The 16,981-nt window shown below is 42.7% G+C and overlaps 1 protein-coding gene and 1 long non-coding RNA gene across 2 annotated transcripts; both read right to left on the bottom strand.

Moving 5' to 3' along the window:
- Positions 1-1,467: 1,467 nt before the first annotated feature.
- On the bottom strand, positions 1,468-5,405 carry LOC136446374 (uncharacterized). The gene is made up of 4 exons (XR_010757565.1): positions 4,995-5,405; positions 4,667-4,801; positions 3,359-4,205; positions 1,468-2,293 (listed from the first exon to the last, which is right to left on the bottom strand). It is a non-coding gene; the product is annotated as an uncharacterized lncRNA (long non-coding RNA).
- A 1,140-nt stretch (positions 5,406-6,545) lies between these two features.
- LOC136446008 (dehydrogenase/reductase SDR family member 1-like) lies at positions 6,546-15,842 on the bottom strand. The gene is made up of 9 exons (XM_066444272.1): positions 15,178-15,842; positions 14,348-14,403; positions 13,443-13,586; positions 12,610-12,695; positions 11,614-11,746; positions 9,089-9,232; positions 8,553-8,625; positions 7,781-7,861; positions 6,546-6,846 (listed from the first exon to the last, which is right to left on the bottom strand). The coding sequence occupies exons 1-9, from the start codon at positions 15,287-15,289 to the stop codon at positions 6,710-6,712; spliced, it is 966 nt and encodes a 321-aa protein (XP_066300369.1). The 5' UTR covers positions 15,290-15,842; the 3' UTR covers positions 6,546-6,709.
- Between the last annotated feature and the right edge of the window lie 1,139 nt (positions 15,843-16,981).

The raw sequence follows: 16,981 nt of genomic DNA, 5'->3' as shown, positions 1-16,981 counted from the left end.
AACCTGTAGTTTGTATATTTTTAGCAGAGTACAGAATATTTGTACTTAACAGTAACAAGAAGAACATTTCCTGTACAGAAAGTGAAGAAGATCTAATGGTGCCCTAACTTTCACTCATGTGCGACAGTGCCCTACGATAAGTACTAACAATTTAAAATGGAAAGTAGTTATTATATGATGTTAAGGATTTTCTCAGTCTCGTTGAAGGCTAACTATGTATTTGCTGCATAGGAAACTCTGTGATTCCTGTATAGTCCAGCTGATTTCCTCCTTCTTGTCACGAAAACTGGCTATGATCTTTACAGGCAATAAATGTATCATAATGCTTACTTGTGTGTTCTTTTACACAGACTTTCTGGATCTCCACTTTTTCCTGACCAGTCCTTATAGTTTTCCTTTAGTGATCCTGTATCCAGTCTTTAAAGGAAACCCAAGCAATATTAGGGCCAAAAAAATCGGATTTTGAAAGTCAATTTATTTAGTCATTTCTGTACATGATTAGTTCAAACAACACTATCACAATGTATAGCGATGTCCATCATGCAAAAATATGACGTCATTGTGGTGTGAGAACTCACTGAAAATCGTCGCAATAGTTTTTGTCCTACGGGAATCATCGAACGGGAAGTTTTCGCGCGGTTTTAAAATGCTTAAAGTATGAAGTTATTATGTAAATATGCTGAATAGTGTTAGTAAATCTCACTACGATAAAGATTTCAGCATTTTTTATTTCCATATTGTGGGCCCTAATATTGCTTTGGTTGCCTTTAATCTCCAAGCAGGTCTACACAGGGCAAAATCATGATGTCAGCCAGAGAATCTTCAGTCAGTACGGGGCTTACTGAAGATTCTCTGGCTGACATTACGAGTTTTCCCTGTGTAGATCTGCTTGGAGATTATTCAATCGTCTTGATTATGATCATTCGTTTTGCAGGTGTATATGAAAAGGATTATTACCATGACTCCTTGCTTTCTGCTATCCATTCTGATGAGCCTCTTCTAATTATTTGTACAGTCAAACCTGGATTCAGGAACCACTCAATGGACTGAGGAAAAATGGTTGCTGAGGACAGGGTGGTTGTTTAGGGCAGGGTCCTCACTGATGTAACCCAACTATGTAAAAAAATGGAAGGGACAGTTTTAATGTGGCTTGTGACTGGGGGTGGTTGCCTGCGCCAGGTTTGACTACTTGCTTTAAACTGTGTGTATTTTGGAAGAAAATCCAGTGAGCTTGCTAGGGAGGATATACTGTAAATGCAGAAATGTTCGCGGGGATATGATTTCGCTGTGGGGAGGAATTGGAGTGTTCGCGTTTGAAACAATAATAGCTCTGCAGTCACACAATGGAGCGGCTTTTCGCGATGGTTTTAAGTTTGCGGTAAAGAGTTCACCGCGAACATAAAACCACCGCAAACATTTCTGTATTTGTAAGGCATATATTGGTAAATGAATCAACACGTACAAGAGTATTTCTAGTAAGCAATTTACTAGTTTATAGAGAGACAAGTTCCAGCAAAGTATCAAGATGCTTTCAACATGATATCCGTCTAGAAAACAAACATTGAACTTAAGTCACTTAAAACGACACCAATATTTAACAAGAAAGAATCGTTTCGACATTAAACAATATCGTTATTAGTTGTTAACGCAAGGAAGTGTTAGTCCTCATGCGATAAGAGACATTTATGTAAACAGGCAAAATCTGGTATATAAGGCCCTGTAATGCTAAAACGACTTCAGCAAGCGCTGTCCTTTACAAACAGCAACAACTTGTGGTTTTCTACAACTTGACAAAGTACTACAATAGGAAAGCACATACCAATTTATTGAATACACAACGTACATGGTTGCTAAATGAATGGAACTGAATACACTAAACTTTATGCCTAACATATAACGCATCTCCATGCGTCCTATACTAGTCCATGGGCCAAACAGATTTTTGGTAGCACCGAGAGGGACAAGTGCTATCATGTGATAATCCCAAAAAAGCTGGACATTTGACATGGTTATCATGCATAATGATAAAGTAGAGGAATCAACCTTTTTAAAAAGGTAAGTGTACCTCTGTTTGGTGCCAAATTGCTATTTGGAGGGTCATGGACTATACTGGATGAACTTGGCTCGTAGTAGTGCAAATAATCGTCAACTTCTCTTAGAACTCGAAGAGCCTGATGTTGCTACAGGCGCTGAAGTAGCAGTTCCCGACGCAACTCGAGCCGTCCCACAAGTCCACGTGCCCGGTAGCGGCCTGGAACCCACAGTTCTGGAACACGATGATGCCCTGGCGGCCCTGTTAGGACGGAAAATACACATCCGTGAATAGTTTCATCAGGTTTGTAAGTCACTGAATAGAAATACTCTTTTTACACAACCAAGTGATCTATGCAACCGACGTTTTGGTGACCATCTGTCACCTGCCTCAATGCAACACCTGTGCTGCAGTGCAATGTGAACCAGTCAGAATTGCCTTGAGGAAGGTGACAGATGGTCACCGAAACGTCAGTTGAATAGATCTCTGACTTGGTTGTCTAAAAGGAGTATTTTTATTCAATGAAAATACACATTTGGTGACGAAAAGGATTTTCTCTTGTTGGTGATCGTGAGCTTGTGACGTCTTACAGTAAGACCACAATGATTTGATTATATGGATGACGTCCGCGCGCGCATTGCTTTTCGTCCATTTCAAAGAAAAGTTTGTGACCATACTGTAAATTGTACAAAGAAGCTGCAAAATATATGCTGTAACTTGCACCAAAAAATATGGGAAAGGGAAAAATAATGACCTAAGTCTTCCAAAGTCAAAGAAGATGCGACAGAACAAAAATAGAATAAAAATTGTTTTAGTATTCCCCTTTTTTCTGTTCAGTCATCTAGTCAACATTCCTGACCACTTAATAGATTTCACAGTAAAAGGCAAAGGACTTCTTGGAGGATCCACCTGGAAAAGCAAGGGGCCAGTTTCTGGCCTGTGCACGTAGGCAGGTAGGCTGTAGGCATAGTAAAGGTAACCTTAATTTTTCCTTCGCACGCTCACATCAGTTTTGGGGTGCCCAGAAGATATCATCCTTATAATCAAATCAGTATCATGAGTATGGCCGAGGAGGTCTGTCATGGCCTAACATGGCTCTAAACAAGTTTCTAAAATTTCCTTGCAATGCAAACGTTATTTACATTTGTATGAGCAATCATAGCGATGTAGCCATTACAATTTTCAGAGAAGTCGTCCACATGTCAAGTTTCTTAGTTTGTTTTCTGTTCTGTACCTATTCTTCGGAGATGCTTGCGGGTAATGAAAGACTGTAATGGATGCAAAATTGACCTAACAGAATGGATGCTTTTTCTAGCTTACTCTTACCCGGAAACTGCTCTCACTACTTCCGGTGACGTCAGCAGAACCGTATTGGTTCTCCAGGTAACAGCGCATGGCCATGGTGCCGACGCGGATGATGTAGGGCCGGCTCTGGCTGTCTCTCACGCGGGACCAGTTGCAGGAGCCCGGGGCAATTTGTCTTCCTACAGAGGGACGATATTTTAAGCCCCTAGATGTATTTCACTGGACCCGCGGCACGTTTCCAAATCGGATCTGTGTTACCCTCGACTTTATACTGGGAATATCATGCAAAACGTACAAGTATGACTAAAAAGACAAGAAAACACACAAAGCGTAAAAGGATTCGTTTTTCATCGATGAAATTCGTTGTGAGCTCTGTCGAATCGCTCGGTCGCAGCGAGGTCGCCAACGTGCCCTTTTCTCTAGACGGAGATCGCTGAGCAACCGTACAGCGACCAAAATCGGATTTGTGTGACTCTTGATTTCATGTTCCTTGTACATAACCCAATTCCTTTTTTCAAACTGACGTTAACACCGCATGGACTACCTCTATGTAAATCCTTAATGTTTGGACTTGTTAAATGGCAGCGACAGCTCGCTACAGTGCAAAATAGACCCAGTAAAGCATTTAGTTGTGTACAAATAACTCTGTTATGCAACGTCCTATCATCGTTTTGCAGCTTATGTTGTTAAAAGAGAGACGCCGCCTTACCCGCGTGAGTGAGCGCACGGCTGACCCTCATGGCACAGGTGTTCTTGTCCGACACGCCTCTCAGCCAGGCCGGAAGACCCTCCTGATTCACCAGGCCGTCCCAACCGATGGATCCGTAACGGGGGTAGTTGCTTCGTAGCTGAGAAAAGCTAGGCCAACCTTGACAGAAAAAGATACGGCAAATCATCTTAATCATCTTCACCGCTTTTCAGTTGCTCTGTTTACTGCTGTCCGCTGCACCGCTCCCAGCTGCAGCCCATCTCAGCATGGTCACGCTGAACAGTCCGTTTCCTTGCCCCCCCCCCCCCCCCCCCGCCTTCCTCCTGCCGGGCACCAGTTTAGTGCTACCCTGGAAAGCCTTGGCATTCGTACAACGTGACACATACGCCAAAATAGCACTGTTACCCAAGCAACCGGATATGATTGTGGAAACGGTCAGACGTTTCAAATAGCTAGCATCCACTACTTTTCGTCAGTGACACTGAGCAAGATTTGCCAACTTGTCAGCAGGTTTTTTAACACGAAATATGATTTGATATGCAAATGACACTTCTACAAGTACACCCAATGCTGCCACACAACATGCTTTTCCATTTGTCCTCTTGGTACACGAAACTCACCTGATCGGGGTCTCGAGCTTGACCCTGAACTTGAGCCAAAAAGCCACGCGCTGCTCCCGCTCCAACCGCAGGCGAAGAGCACGGCAAGGAACCACACTGTTGGCTTCATCATGCTGGCCGCTGAAGCAAGGTGAACTTGAATTCAAACGAGAGAGTTCCCTATTATTCTTGATCAGGAGATTTTGAAAACAGATGTGAAAAATCAGTTCATATTTCGTAAAAGTCATCCTGTATGTACAACCAACCAAGATCAACTAACCAACCAAGCAGCCAACCAACCAACAAGAAAAAGCACTGAAAACGTCAGGGAAAGCAAAAATGTACAAACCTGAGCGTAAGTTGAGAGCTGCGTCACTGGGTCTCCTTTGCACTACTGACTGTAAACTTGTGAAACGTTTCTGGCCTTTTATACTTTTCCTCTAAGTGCCTGGCACAGTAGAGTTGCAGCCAACGGCGGGGCTAACATATGGTTTGCATTTTGGGACATTTCCCGGTAGTGAGTCGGAAACATCCCTGTTTTTATCTGATCACGGAGGTAGAACCTACTTGGCCTGAATTTGGTTGATATTGCAAAAAGAGGATTTGGCACAGAACCCGGAGCTGCAGAAATGTCTAACAGCCTTCTCTTCAAAATACTTCTGACGCTGAGCATTTTGGATGTTAGCTGTTAGTACAGGGTACCCAATACACGTACTGAGAAGGGTAAGGTTGACCCGGTGTGCCGGGCTGAATACGCGAGCCTTAGGCTTAGATAAGCCGCATTGCACGACTAGCCAACGAAAAAAATGATTCGTCCTTAGTCTGATCATGAGATCTGCTGGAAAGACAAGAAGTGACTTTTTTTCTTGTAGTTACAACGGTATGTGCAGAACTGGTGTTTTACGCCAGGAGGCGTTCAAACTATATCAACTTTCCTTTATATTACATATCTTCATATATGTGTTAGAAAGTGCGTATTCACTTTGAAAGAAGGACAGAATCTGTGCCTTTTGGTACAAACTCTGTGACAAAAAAAAAAAACACGGAAATTCTACCCTTCCCCTGGTCTTCATCGGTCCGCCCCTAACCTCCCTTCCTTCGCCTTCCTCCGGTCAACGACCTCCGTGACAAGGAAGACGTGTTTTGCTGACATAGCAGCACCAGGACTTCCTTCTAAGAAACCTCAACTTGGCGGGTTTTTTTAATGTCTTTCTGCATCTCCCGCTCCGTTTCTTGGATTCCAACTTGCTTACAACATAAAAATTCTTCAGGACCCACATGGTGTTCATTTAAGTAGTAGATAGGACCACCTTTCATCGTTGGCACGGTGGCTTTGTGGTAGGGCTGTTGACTCAGAACCTGGAGGTATTGACTTCGAACCAAGAATGACTATGTGGTAAGGTTGCCATGGTATCAGGAGCATCGCTAGCGATAGGTTAAGGCATCGCGCTTCAAATTGCCGAGTCCGGAGGGCAACAGTCTATATTAAGCGCCCCGTCGCTGCGGCCGATCGAATTGACAAAGCACTCAACGAATTTCATCGACAAAAAAACGAGTCTTTTTAAGCTTTGTGTATTTTTTATACTTGTGCGTTTTGAATGATATTCCCATTATAAAGTGAAGGGTAACACAAATCCAGTATACTTTAGGACGCTGCGTGCCGCGGGTCAAGTGAGAGGGGGGCTTTACATTCATGTATACATGATATTGGAGATATTGGAGACCTTATCAATCAATCAATCAATCATTCGCAGGCATCAGTGTCTGATGCATGGCGGCTGCAGACATGCATAGGGCTCGCCAGGCTATGCTGTTAGACCTTATACTGTTTCCTATATATGTATATATGACAACATTGGCCCTTTACCTGACTGATCATCTGCTTATATATATGATAACCATCTGGACACAATAACGTTTCTTCACACATCTTCTTTTCTCATCATCTTTTACGATTGCGCTCACATCAATTACGCAGTGTCCAGAGGATGTTATCCTTAAAATCGAGTCACCCTTGTCGTGAGTTGTCTATCTCATGATCAGTATCTGGCTACTGTTTCTACACTACCAAATGTGGTAGTACGCAGAAAGCATCCAGCCGGGGATCTTGACGAAAGATGGTACCCAGGCCGCCAGCGTGGTGTGGCCGGTCAGCGACAGTCTGTCCCTTGCACGGCGGACGTAGTCCGGGGGAGAACGGCCTGCAAATAATTATACATTGACTTTTTAAAGATAATTCAAAGAGATGCTAAGCACATGTACTTCTGTAATTTTGAATAACAAGAGAGGATTAGGAGGAAAACTTGCATCTGATAATATTCACTCTCTGGTACTGTACAGACGTCTGAGACATCGTAAAGCCTCTGTCATACTTGTGCGTACACATACAAGCCCGCATGAGTTGCGCATTAACATGTTTTGGGTGTAGATTAAGTTTGCAGCCGAAGAAGTAATTTTTTTGGTTTGATAACTAGACTGCCCAACGGTGGGTCAAAGTAGAAAACAACTTCCTCCCTGCAAAATTTACTACTGCGGAACTCATACGCACGTGAAAATATGCACACATGTGACAGGGCCCTAAGGTTATATTGAAAGTATTTACGGCGTACATTCCAGGTCATCATCATCGCCTCTCTATGATCACCAGAATCTACTTCCTATCATCATCGTCACCTTTACGACTCGGCCATCACAATGGCACTAGTCATTTCTGTTATTATTTTTTACATGCATATTTGCCGGTGCTGAAATGCCCCATCCTCCCAGCAGGCCCGATATGCTCGGTTCATTACCTCCCATGGCGGCCCTGCAATTTCCAGCCTTTGAACTCGCTTCTGGCGACGTCACCACCAAAACAGCTTCAGCCAATCAGAGGGTTTGCTAAAGCTCATCTCGAGCAAAAGCGCAAAGGACGCTGGGATGCTAGCAACCAATCAGGTGACGTCTTACATCGCTACTTTGGGTTCAGAGCAAAAATAACGACTGTTTGAGCCAAATAAGGCTAGCTCATTAATTACTCATGAGCAACTGTCAATAACGTCGCCAGAAGCGAGTTCAGAGGCTGGACATTGCAGGGCCGCTATGGGAGGTAATGAACCGAGCATATCGGGCCTGCTGGGAGGATGAGCTCCCCACCGTCAATGTCCTTAAAGCCGTACTCATCTGCAAGGTCACCGGTGGTGAAGATTCTTCCCGACTTCCTCATGATGTCTGGGTCTGGAATGGAGTTAATGAAAACAGTTACCTGATATTTTCTTGATATGAAATACGACAAAACATAAACTCCAATATCAAGGATTCAAGCCTTAAAGCTTTTGCAAACATCTGCGCTAACATGTATTAAGTATAGAGAGTGCTGCAGTGCAACAACGCACGTCGCCCAAGTTGTCAAATTTCTAAAAAAATAAGTTGGTATCGTATCATTCCTTCATCTGCAACACTGAAAAGCAATGATTTTCGCAGAGCTAGAAGTACTGGGAAGAAGAGTCCAATGAAATATTTCATAGTCATCACGAAGACCTATTTTGCGATCTTTTCCCTGCTGCCTGGCTTGTGATCCGTCCTTCTCGCTGCGTTAGAACTGGTTAGCCATCAGCCAATCAGATACTACCCTCCTGTTGTTAAAGGAAACCTTACCAGCCAATCACGTTGCCTCTTAGCCGTAGGCGACGATGTGATTGGCTGATCAGGGTTAACGTAGTGAGAAGGACGGATTTCAGCCCAGTACGCCAGTGTCGTGGCATGAGTAGAAGCCTATATAGGTTAATGTGAAGGTGCACCTTTTATTTTTCGGACGGCGTTTGAAATCTCGTTAACTTATGAATCAGTAGATGGCTACGAAACAAATTCACGACTGCATGTACTATATGTATGAGTTCACACCAAGTGTTTAAACATGTGAGCTTACCTGAGGCGAGATGGACGATGCCTTTCCCTGAAAACTCGGGGCTCTCTGAGTTCAACACATATCTGTCCCTTTCCTTATAGGAGAAAGTGTAGTTGTTTTTAGAATATTAGTAATTGTATGTTGCGTTCCATATACATCCAGGTTCATTTTCCACATTTTCCAACAATCGAACTGGTATTTATGCTGAGCAAGTGGTAATCTAAAGCAGTGTGACTGAGTGAATGGCAGAATGGCAATCATTTAAGTTACAAAATCGACACAAAAACTTCGGAAACTTGATTGTGGTCGATCTCCGTGTATCTAGTACTATTTGCATTGTGCACAATGTATGTGTCCGATCTTTATGAACTGTATACGTAGCTGGGTCTTAAATGTCCACTGTTGTTCTGAATGGTCATCAAGCAGTGAACATACTTGTGTGAAGGGTCTCACATATGTACACACATACACTGTTTTCGGGGTCCTGCTAAGATATAAAACTATTTCAGTGAAGGGCATTTCCTGTAACCAAACATCAGGACTCAAGACTAGCTTACCGTTGTCTGAAGTGATGTTTTAGTCTGACAGTTTTCCGCCCACTCCATCCAGAGCTCCGTCCGTGTAGCACCCGGCCACAGGGACAGGAAAGCCACGTTACGTTCCCTCAACTCATGCGCGCAGTCCGATGCTATTCGGTCCACCTGTATATCAAATAAAGGTAGAATTTATTACAGTTCCCTTCCAAAATATACACTTTTGCAGCTATCTCTGAATAGTTTCAACAGGTTGGTAAATCGCTGGATTCCTGTTCTTGTTTTCTTTTAGATACGTGCACAACATTTTTTAAAAAAGAGAGCAGCATTACTGCATTCTCTCATGCCAGGCCCACTGCTTGTAAACATGTAAGGGCCCTTTCACCCTTGTAAGTATATTCAAATCCGTATGAGTTACATGTTTACGTTTTTGCGTTTTGGCGCCTTGGCGCCGAAACGCAATGTCCTGGCTTTTACCTTCGATGCATGCAGGATGCTTCGATGGTTCAACACTGTGTCGCACACCATATGACCTTATATGGCAATGCATTCCAAAGTTCTTGTATAGCCGTTGCCTTATATGGCAAGTGAGCAAGAAATTTCAGGCAGGCTTGATTTGCATGACACATAGGAGGGCGACCGCATCTAACTGCTACAACTGTTCGGAAATATCATTGCATTGTGGTTTCGGACTTTGATATCCTGAAAAATGACCATATTACATCTATACCACAAGATTGCAGAAGAAAAAAAATGATTTCGTCAAGAAAACGACCAAAAATCGACATAAATGATACCATGTAGTGAGGTTATAACATTATGTACAGTGATATGTGTTACACACTTCAGCTTAGCTCATCTGGCAACGCGAAGCACTTCGTACCCAGAAGATCCTGGTTCGTGTCCGTGCATGGATTTTTTTTTTCTTTTTAGATATTGAATATCAAAAATATATATTGATATTATATTAATCTATCAATATCATATTTATGAATATCATTTTTTTTATTTTTTCATTAATAAATAAAGAAATATTTTATATTTGTTATTTTTAAATATTCATTTAATATATACAAGGCCTTTGTCTTATGAACAGGACTTCATAGATTCCAAACCCGGCATTCGATTTTTTCTGTTCATTGTAATGGAAAATACCGTGCAGCGGCTCCTATGCGTGGTAAGATGATTCTTCTGTATCTGTATCTGTATCTGTATCTGTATCTATATAGCCGGTATAACCGCCATCAGGCGTAACACACCAGCTTCGCAGGCACGCGGCGCGGCAGCAGCTGGTCATATTACACCGAACGGTCTGTTACACCTAGTCTTTGCATATCTGACTGCAACCGTTCTTTAAAGCTACTTAGTGATGAAGCTCCTACAGTACTTGATGACAACGAGTTCCATTCTACTATGGTTCTCGGGAAATACGAATTTTTGAATTTTTGATTCTTGCAAAACACTCGCCACTAAACTTCTATCCCCGATGTAAACAGAGGCTCTTGATGTTGTTTGCAAAACAGCGATCCTTTGTTACAGTAGCAAATGCTCCATTGTTCAGTATCGACTTCATTCAGACAACACGGACGTGGAAAGTGACGCCGCTCGGCACAAAAATATGGGAATTTTCATGAATTTTAGCAAAATTACCCAGGAAAATAAGGAAGAAATGTTGTAAATGCGGAAACCAGAATAATACGGATGAGGTAGCTGTTGATTTGTTTGACATTTGGTAGTCATTTTAGATAGAACCTTAGCTGTTATGAACTTCTATTTCCCTTAATTACCATAGTGCTGATGATTCAATGGTGCTTTTTCAAATTTTATGTTTTATTGCGTGCCATGTACATAACTACATTGATAGCTTTTATAATGAGCCTATTGTACATTTTACAAATGAGTACAAGTTGTAGGCCAAGACCAGCTTTTTCAAAAGCACTTAAGTTAAGTGACGTAACTTCAAAATTGCTTTCCCCAATCTGCCTTTCTCTATTAAAACAGTACTCATTTCCCAAAATGACAATTTTTCTTATAGACTCAACAGCCCTTGGGTGACTCTCTCTGGCAGATGACCATTTTACTTCAAGTAAAGGGAAAAGACAATTCACACTCATAAACGTAGCCGAAACGCCAGCTTTCTTGAAAAGCTCTTGTTTGGCTGGTAGTTTTCCTTTAACATCAGATGGGGGAGAATTTGATTGGTTTATGCCTGATCGGAGGACGGAATGCAAGCCCGGTACGCCAGGGCCGTTGCTTGACATATACAAGAGGCGGGCCTGCCTAAGGCCCCTGTCACACTTGAGCGTATGTGCGAGTCCGCATGAGTTGCGTATTAACATGTTTTAGTTTAAGTTTACAGCCGAAGAAATCATTTCTTTGGTTCGATAACTAGGCTGCACAACGGTGGGTGAAAGTAGAAAACAACTTAACTTTTTACCCCGCAAACCTTACTTAAACCAAAAAAATGTTCATGCGCAACTCACGCGCACTTGAATATACGCACAAGTGTGACAGGGCCCTGACATATCCAAGAGGTGGGCCTGCCTTACCGCCGCCTTGCCGACACAGTAGCACGGGTTTAGACCATAAGTGAGCCCTCCCTCCGAGGAAATGTTGACAATGAGCCCCTTCCGAGCCGGTACCATCAGCCGGGCAGCGTATACAGCGCAGATGTAGACACCCCTGGGAAAACAGACAGACATCCACTAAACAACTTCCATGCCTACCCACCTGTCAGGATTTTATATCGTTCATATTTACAGCACCAACTGAGTCTTTTTTGTTTGTTTTAGTCTTTGGTACAACGTTCTATATCTTGACGAGAGGGACTAACATAGCACTACATAATCATGTGAATGAAAGGAGACTAGGCCGCTAACCACCTGTAAGGTCTTAGCTTTGGGTATTACTGATTGGCCAGTGTAAATTAAAGCAACCTCATTAATATTCATAATCAAGACGCGCGTCTTTGAACAGCACACCACAACGTTCGACCACCTCCTTGGTTCGACCAGGGAGGTTCGACAGTCCTGATTATACGTCCAAACTAGTTAATCAGGTACCAAATGTAAGATCTGTCTGATCTGTGAGTAGAAGGCGCTCGCGACATCACCAACCGACAACACTTAGAAACTATCACAATCTCGCTAAACAAATAAGAAAGCCTGTGTACGTTGATGAAGGTTAGACATCCAGGTAGTAAGATACGCCAAAAATAGTTACTCAAGCAACTGGATAAAATTTCATCAAGTTGCTTGAGTAACTATTTTTGGCGTAAGAAAGCCTGTGTTTCGCCAAGCCAAGTATATCCGGCAGATTGGAAATGTGAAATCTGGTCGCTGATTCATCATCATCGTCGTCGCTGATTGAATAATGCCAAACAAGGCAAGCTCATTAATATTCATAACCAAGACACTACAAGAACAGAAAATCGGGCCTAAAAAGGCAGAGCCGAAATAATGGGAAAATTATTTGCCACGGGTTCGGTTTCTATGTAGGAGAATGCAGAACATTTAAAGCGTTGTAAACATATACATGTATCATACCTCATTCCCACGCTGTTGGTTTGGTTCCACATCTCCAAAGGCTGATCCCAAAATCTCTTCGGCTTCTCGACATGATCTATATCGGCCTGAATGAACCAACAATATTAAACACTTCTAGATGCATCGATGATGCTGCGACGTCTATGAATACATTGTGGTATGTATCTTGTGTATTAACCTACTAGTAACACGGAGTATAAATAAGCAATCCTGGAGGTTGAGGTGAATAAATACGATTCCCTGCTCTCCAAGTAGGCTCAAAGGCTATCAAGATGGCGGACAAAAACGGGCCATATGATTAGGTCACAAGTTTCCCCAACAACCTCTGCTTGGAGAGTGACGCATGCCCGTAGCCAAGGGGGGTTCGGGGGGTTCGGAAGAACCCCCCCCCCCCCCCCCCCCCAACAGGCTTGAAGGTCCACTTTCACAGGCTTGAAGGTCCACTTTTTAATGTTCAAGATTTTTTTCAAGGCTGACTTATTTGTATCACCGGCAAGGCCACAGAGGCTAGAATCCTATTCACAGAAAACTGTTCACTTTGTCTCTGATTTTTCCTATGAAACCCTTTCAAAAACACAGGAAATGGCCTTTCAGAAGGTTCAATTTTGCCCCCCCCCCCCGACCCCCCTAGGATGCTCGCGCCTGTGGCGCTCGTCTCGCGCCTGCGGCGCTCGCTGGTCCGTCAAACATTAAAAAGACCCCCCCCCCAAAAAATCGAAATCCTGGCTACGGGCATGTGACGGTTCCATATCTGCCCGTTTCTTGTGACAAACTCCCTCTCTACAACAGACAGCTAGTAAAACGTAACGTCTACTTGGAGATTACGAACCTACCGGAGCGGCGCTGTACGCGTTGTTAACCAGGATGTCCAGGCGGCCATTTTGTTCCGTGCTCACCCTGGCAAAGAGGTCTTTGACCTCGTCGTCTTTCTCGTGATCACACTGGACCGGAATGGCGCGGCCCCCTCTTTGCTTTATCTGAAAGTTAACATAACCAAAGGTCGCCTTGAGCAAATACGGTCCAACCTGTACTAGTGGCGCTTTGCATTCGGAAGGTCGGGGTTTAAACGTCGGTGAGTCATACCAAAGACACGAACTAATGATACAAACTGCTTTCTCTGCTTATGAAAAAGAATATTGGAGTTGAACACAGGTGCACACCACTACTAGTTGCAGGGGCTTTGCTTGGCCCAGGTGCTGTAGAAACGGAGATGGGCACCGCCCTTGTGCGTCGAAAATTGTAGGACGGAATCTAACTTAACTTTTAACTGATCTTAGTGACCTCTGTATTAGGACCACCTGCCCATTTGGTGGTCCGTTAGATTATTGACCGAAGCATTAAGAATCCTGTCTTTACTGACCATCTGTCTACAGTAACCACTATCTTCAATATAGCCACTATCTACACTAAAGAATCAAAAACTCTTAGACATTCATCTAAATTATCCATGTGGTTACAAGGGTGTGTCAAGAAGTAATTGCTAATGCAAGTGGTTTCATTTTTTTTTATAACAGGCCCATTTTCTTCATCGAATGAGCTGAAATTTGGCGCAAAGGCAAATGCGCATATCATCCTGAGACTGAAATATCTCAATTTGTTGTTCAGATTTTTATGAGCGACTGAGTTGGTTTCAAGATGACATCACCCTAGCCAAAGGTACCGACGTGGTCTTTTTGTATAAGGGCTGGCAATAAGTAACAAATACAACCCTTAGTAGTTTTATCGATAGTCCCCATACCTCCTCCACGCAGTCTGTGAGTGAAGTACCCCGACCATTGGGCAGCAGCGTCCGACCTGTATGGAAAAAGTAGTTTGGCACGACAAGAGTTGAGGAAGAATTCGCCAATTGGCTCGTTGTTTTCATACCTTTCATACTAATCCTTACGTCGCCGGAGTGTTTTTTAAACAATATTCTTGTTATTATTATTAGACACGGGCAGAATTCAAAGTTTCAAACTGTAAGTTCAAGGTTTCAGATGAACAGTTCATACTTCATAGTTTTCGAATAACTTTCTGCATTTACGTTGATGAAGATAAGACATCCAGGTAATAAGATACGCCAAAATAGTTATTCAAGCAACTGGATAAGATTTTGACAATTTTGAAAATTTGCTTGAGTAACTATTTTTGGCGTTGCTGCATTTAACGTTACTTATTTCAAATGTTCATTGTAAATATTTCATCGAAACCAATGGGTGTGTAAATCAGAGCTTTAAAAGCATGTTTCATAACAAATCGGAGTCATATTTAATGTGACCATTTTATCCTATTATGTATGTATTGTGCAGCAAGGTTAGCCCCTTACAATAGCCGCTGCTAGTCGGGCAACCATGGCTGTTGTACCCTGTATACAGCCAAACGAATAAATAAATGAAATATTCAAGAACAGTAAACCTCTTCTTGGTTGAAATTACTTGCCTTCTACCTGTACGACTATATGTGATATACGCTCTGATTGGTATCAACATCATTCTTACTATAATTTGTCACATTTCCGATCGTGGAAACGTAACCTCGATTACGTTTTTTGTGTGTTTAATGATAGTATATAAATAAAAGTTACTTCACCTGTAATGTAGACTCTGGCTCCTGCCTCGGCAAGTTGAAGGGCGATGCCTTTACCTATCCCTCGGGATGCTCCTGTTACTATGGCAACCTTACCGCTTAGTGCCCGGTTCATTCTTGTCTGTTGTGGAAGATATGTGCGGCTAACCACTGATAGAATTGGAGGCAAACTAACATGGCCGCCCTTTGGAGTAACACGTGAGGATTGTAAACATTAGCGAGTAAACATGGCCCGGTCAGGTGAAGCTTAGCCTCCATAGCAGGCTCTCTGGACCTTTTTGTGCTTATCATACACTTTTTGCTGCGATGGTGACTTATCGTGCTACACAAACGACCCAGTACAGTGATCTGAAGATGGTACGGTCACCAAGTTAGAGTGGTAGATAGTTCTTGGGCTGACAAAGCAATGACAGAGGTATGGACCTCCTATCAGCTTTTTCTGGAAGTACAGGAACTTTTTTATTGGAAAGGTTGAATCGGCATAAGTAAATTGTGCCAAATGGCAGGATCTTCATTCTCATTAGTCATTACATCTGTACCTTCGTCCGAGAGGAACATTATTATCTAATGTAGTAATACGAACATTAGCTTTTTTGTTTGTTTTGTATGTCATACCCGGTGAACCGCCAGGTTGGTAATGAAGAGTACAAGCTGCACATCCGGACAGATTCATTTGATCCACTCAGACCGGGATGGACCCCTACTCTTTTTAAGTGTGGTGGGATCTTTAACATACTCGAGGTGTGGCTCTCCTCAAACACGGGACCTCCATTTAACGTTCTATCCGAGCGACGTCCCCAGCCGAAGTTAACCTAGGGTACAAAGTGAGGTACAACTGCGTCGAGTGCGGATTCGAAGACAATACGTCCAGGTTCTTAGTTAACAGCCCTAATCACAAAGCCACCGTACCACCGATGTGGGTCCTGACTCATGAGGAAGATTCTGATGTTGTGAGCAAGTTGAAATCCAAGAAATGGAGCGGAGATGAATTTTCAGAAACGTACGCCAAAAAAAGTCTCCCATGTAATTGAAGTCAGTGTGGCCTTACTGTAGGACGTCACAAGCTCACCAACAAGAGAATATCCCCTTTATCGCCAACTGTGTATTTTCATCCGAATTATCCATACATGACTATATTGTAACCCATATAGTCATTGATAAACTCCTGTATTTAGATATGTAGGATAGATTACCATCGTAGTATCGTTGATTTAATGCCATACATTGTGCGATTGTTGAGCAATGAAGTTCATTCATTCATGCCTAACAGGGCCGCCAGGGCGTCATCGTGTTCCAGAACTGCGGGTTCCAGGCCGCTACCGGCCACGTGGACCTGTAGAACGGATCGAACTACGTCGGGAACTGCTACTTCAGCCCCTGTAGAAACATCAGGCTCTTCGAGTTCTAAGAGAAACGCTACAACGAGCCATTTTCCACTTTTAATGAAGAATGTTGATATAATTGGCACAAAGTTGAGCCCAGTAGTTTAGCTATTTGTTGCACTTTATGTTAGACGCCTACAAATGGATAAATACAAAAATGGCAAATTGTAAAGTTTGTAGCAAATCACAAGTTAGAGCATACTGTTGCATGCTGTGATCGTTTTAATATTACAAGATCTTAAATACAGATTTGTTCTGTCTTTTACCAACTTACCAAATGAGGACTAACACTTCCTTACTGTATCATCTATTGATATTGTTTACAGACAAAACGATTCTTTCTTGCTAAATATTGCCGTCATTTTAAGTTCGATGTTTGTTTTCTAGACTGATTTTGAAAGCAACTTGATGCTTCGATGGAACTT

This window comes from Branchiostoma lanceolatum, chromosome 12 (assembly GCF_035083965.1).
Source record: "Branchiostoma lanceolatum isolate klBraLanc5 chromosome 12, klBraLanc5.hap2, whole genome shotgun sequence".
Lineage (NCBI taxonomy): Eukaryota > Metazoa > Chordata > Leptocardii > Amphioxiformes > Branchiostomatidae > Branchiostoma > Branchiostoma lanceolatum.
This window is presented reverse-complemented; position numbering and strand designations above follow the sequence as displayed.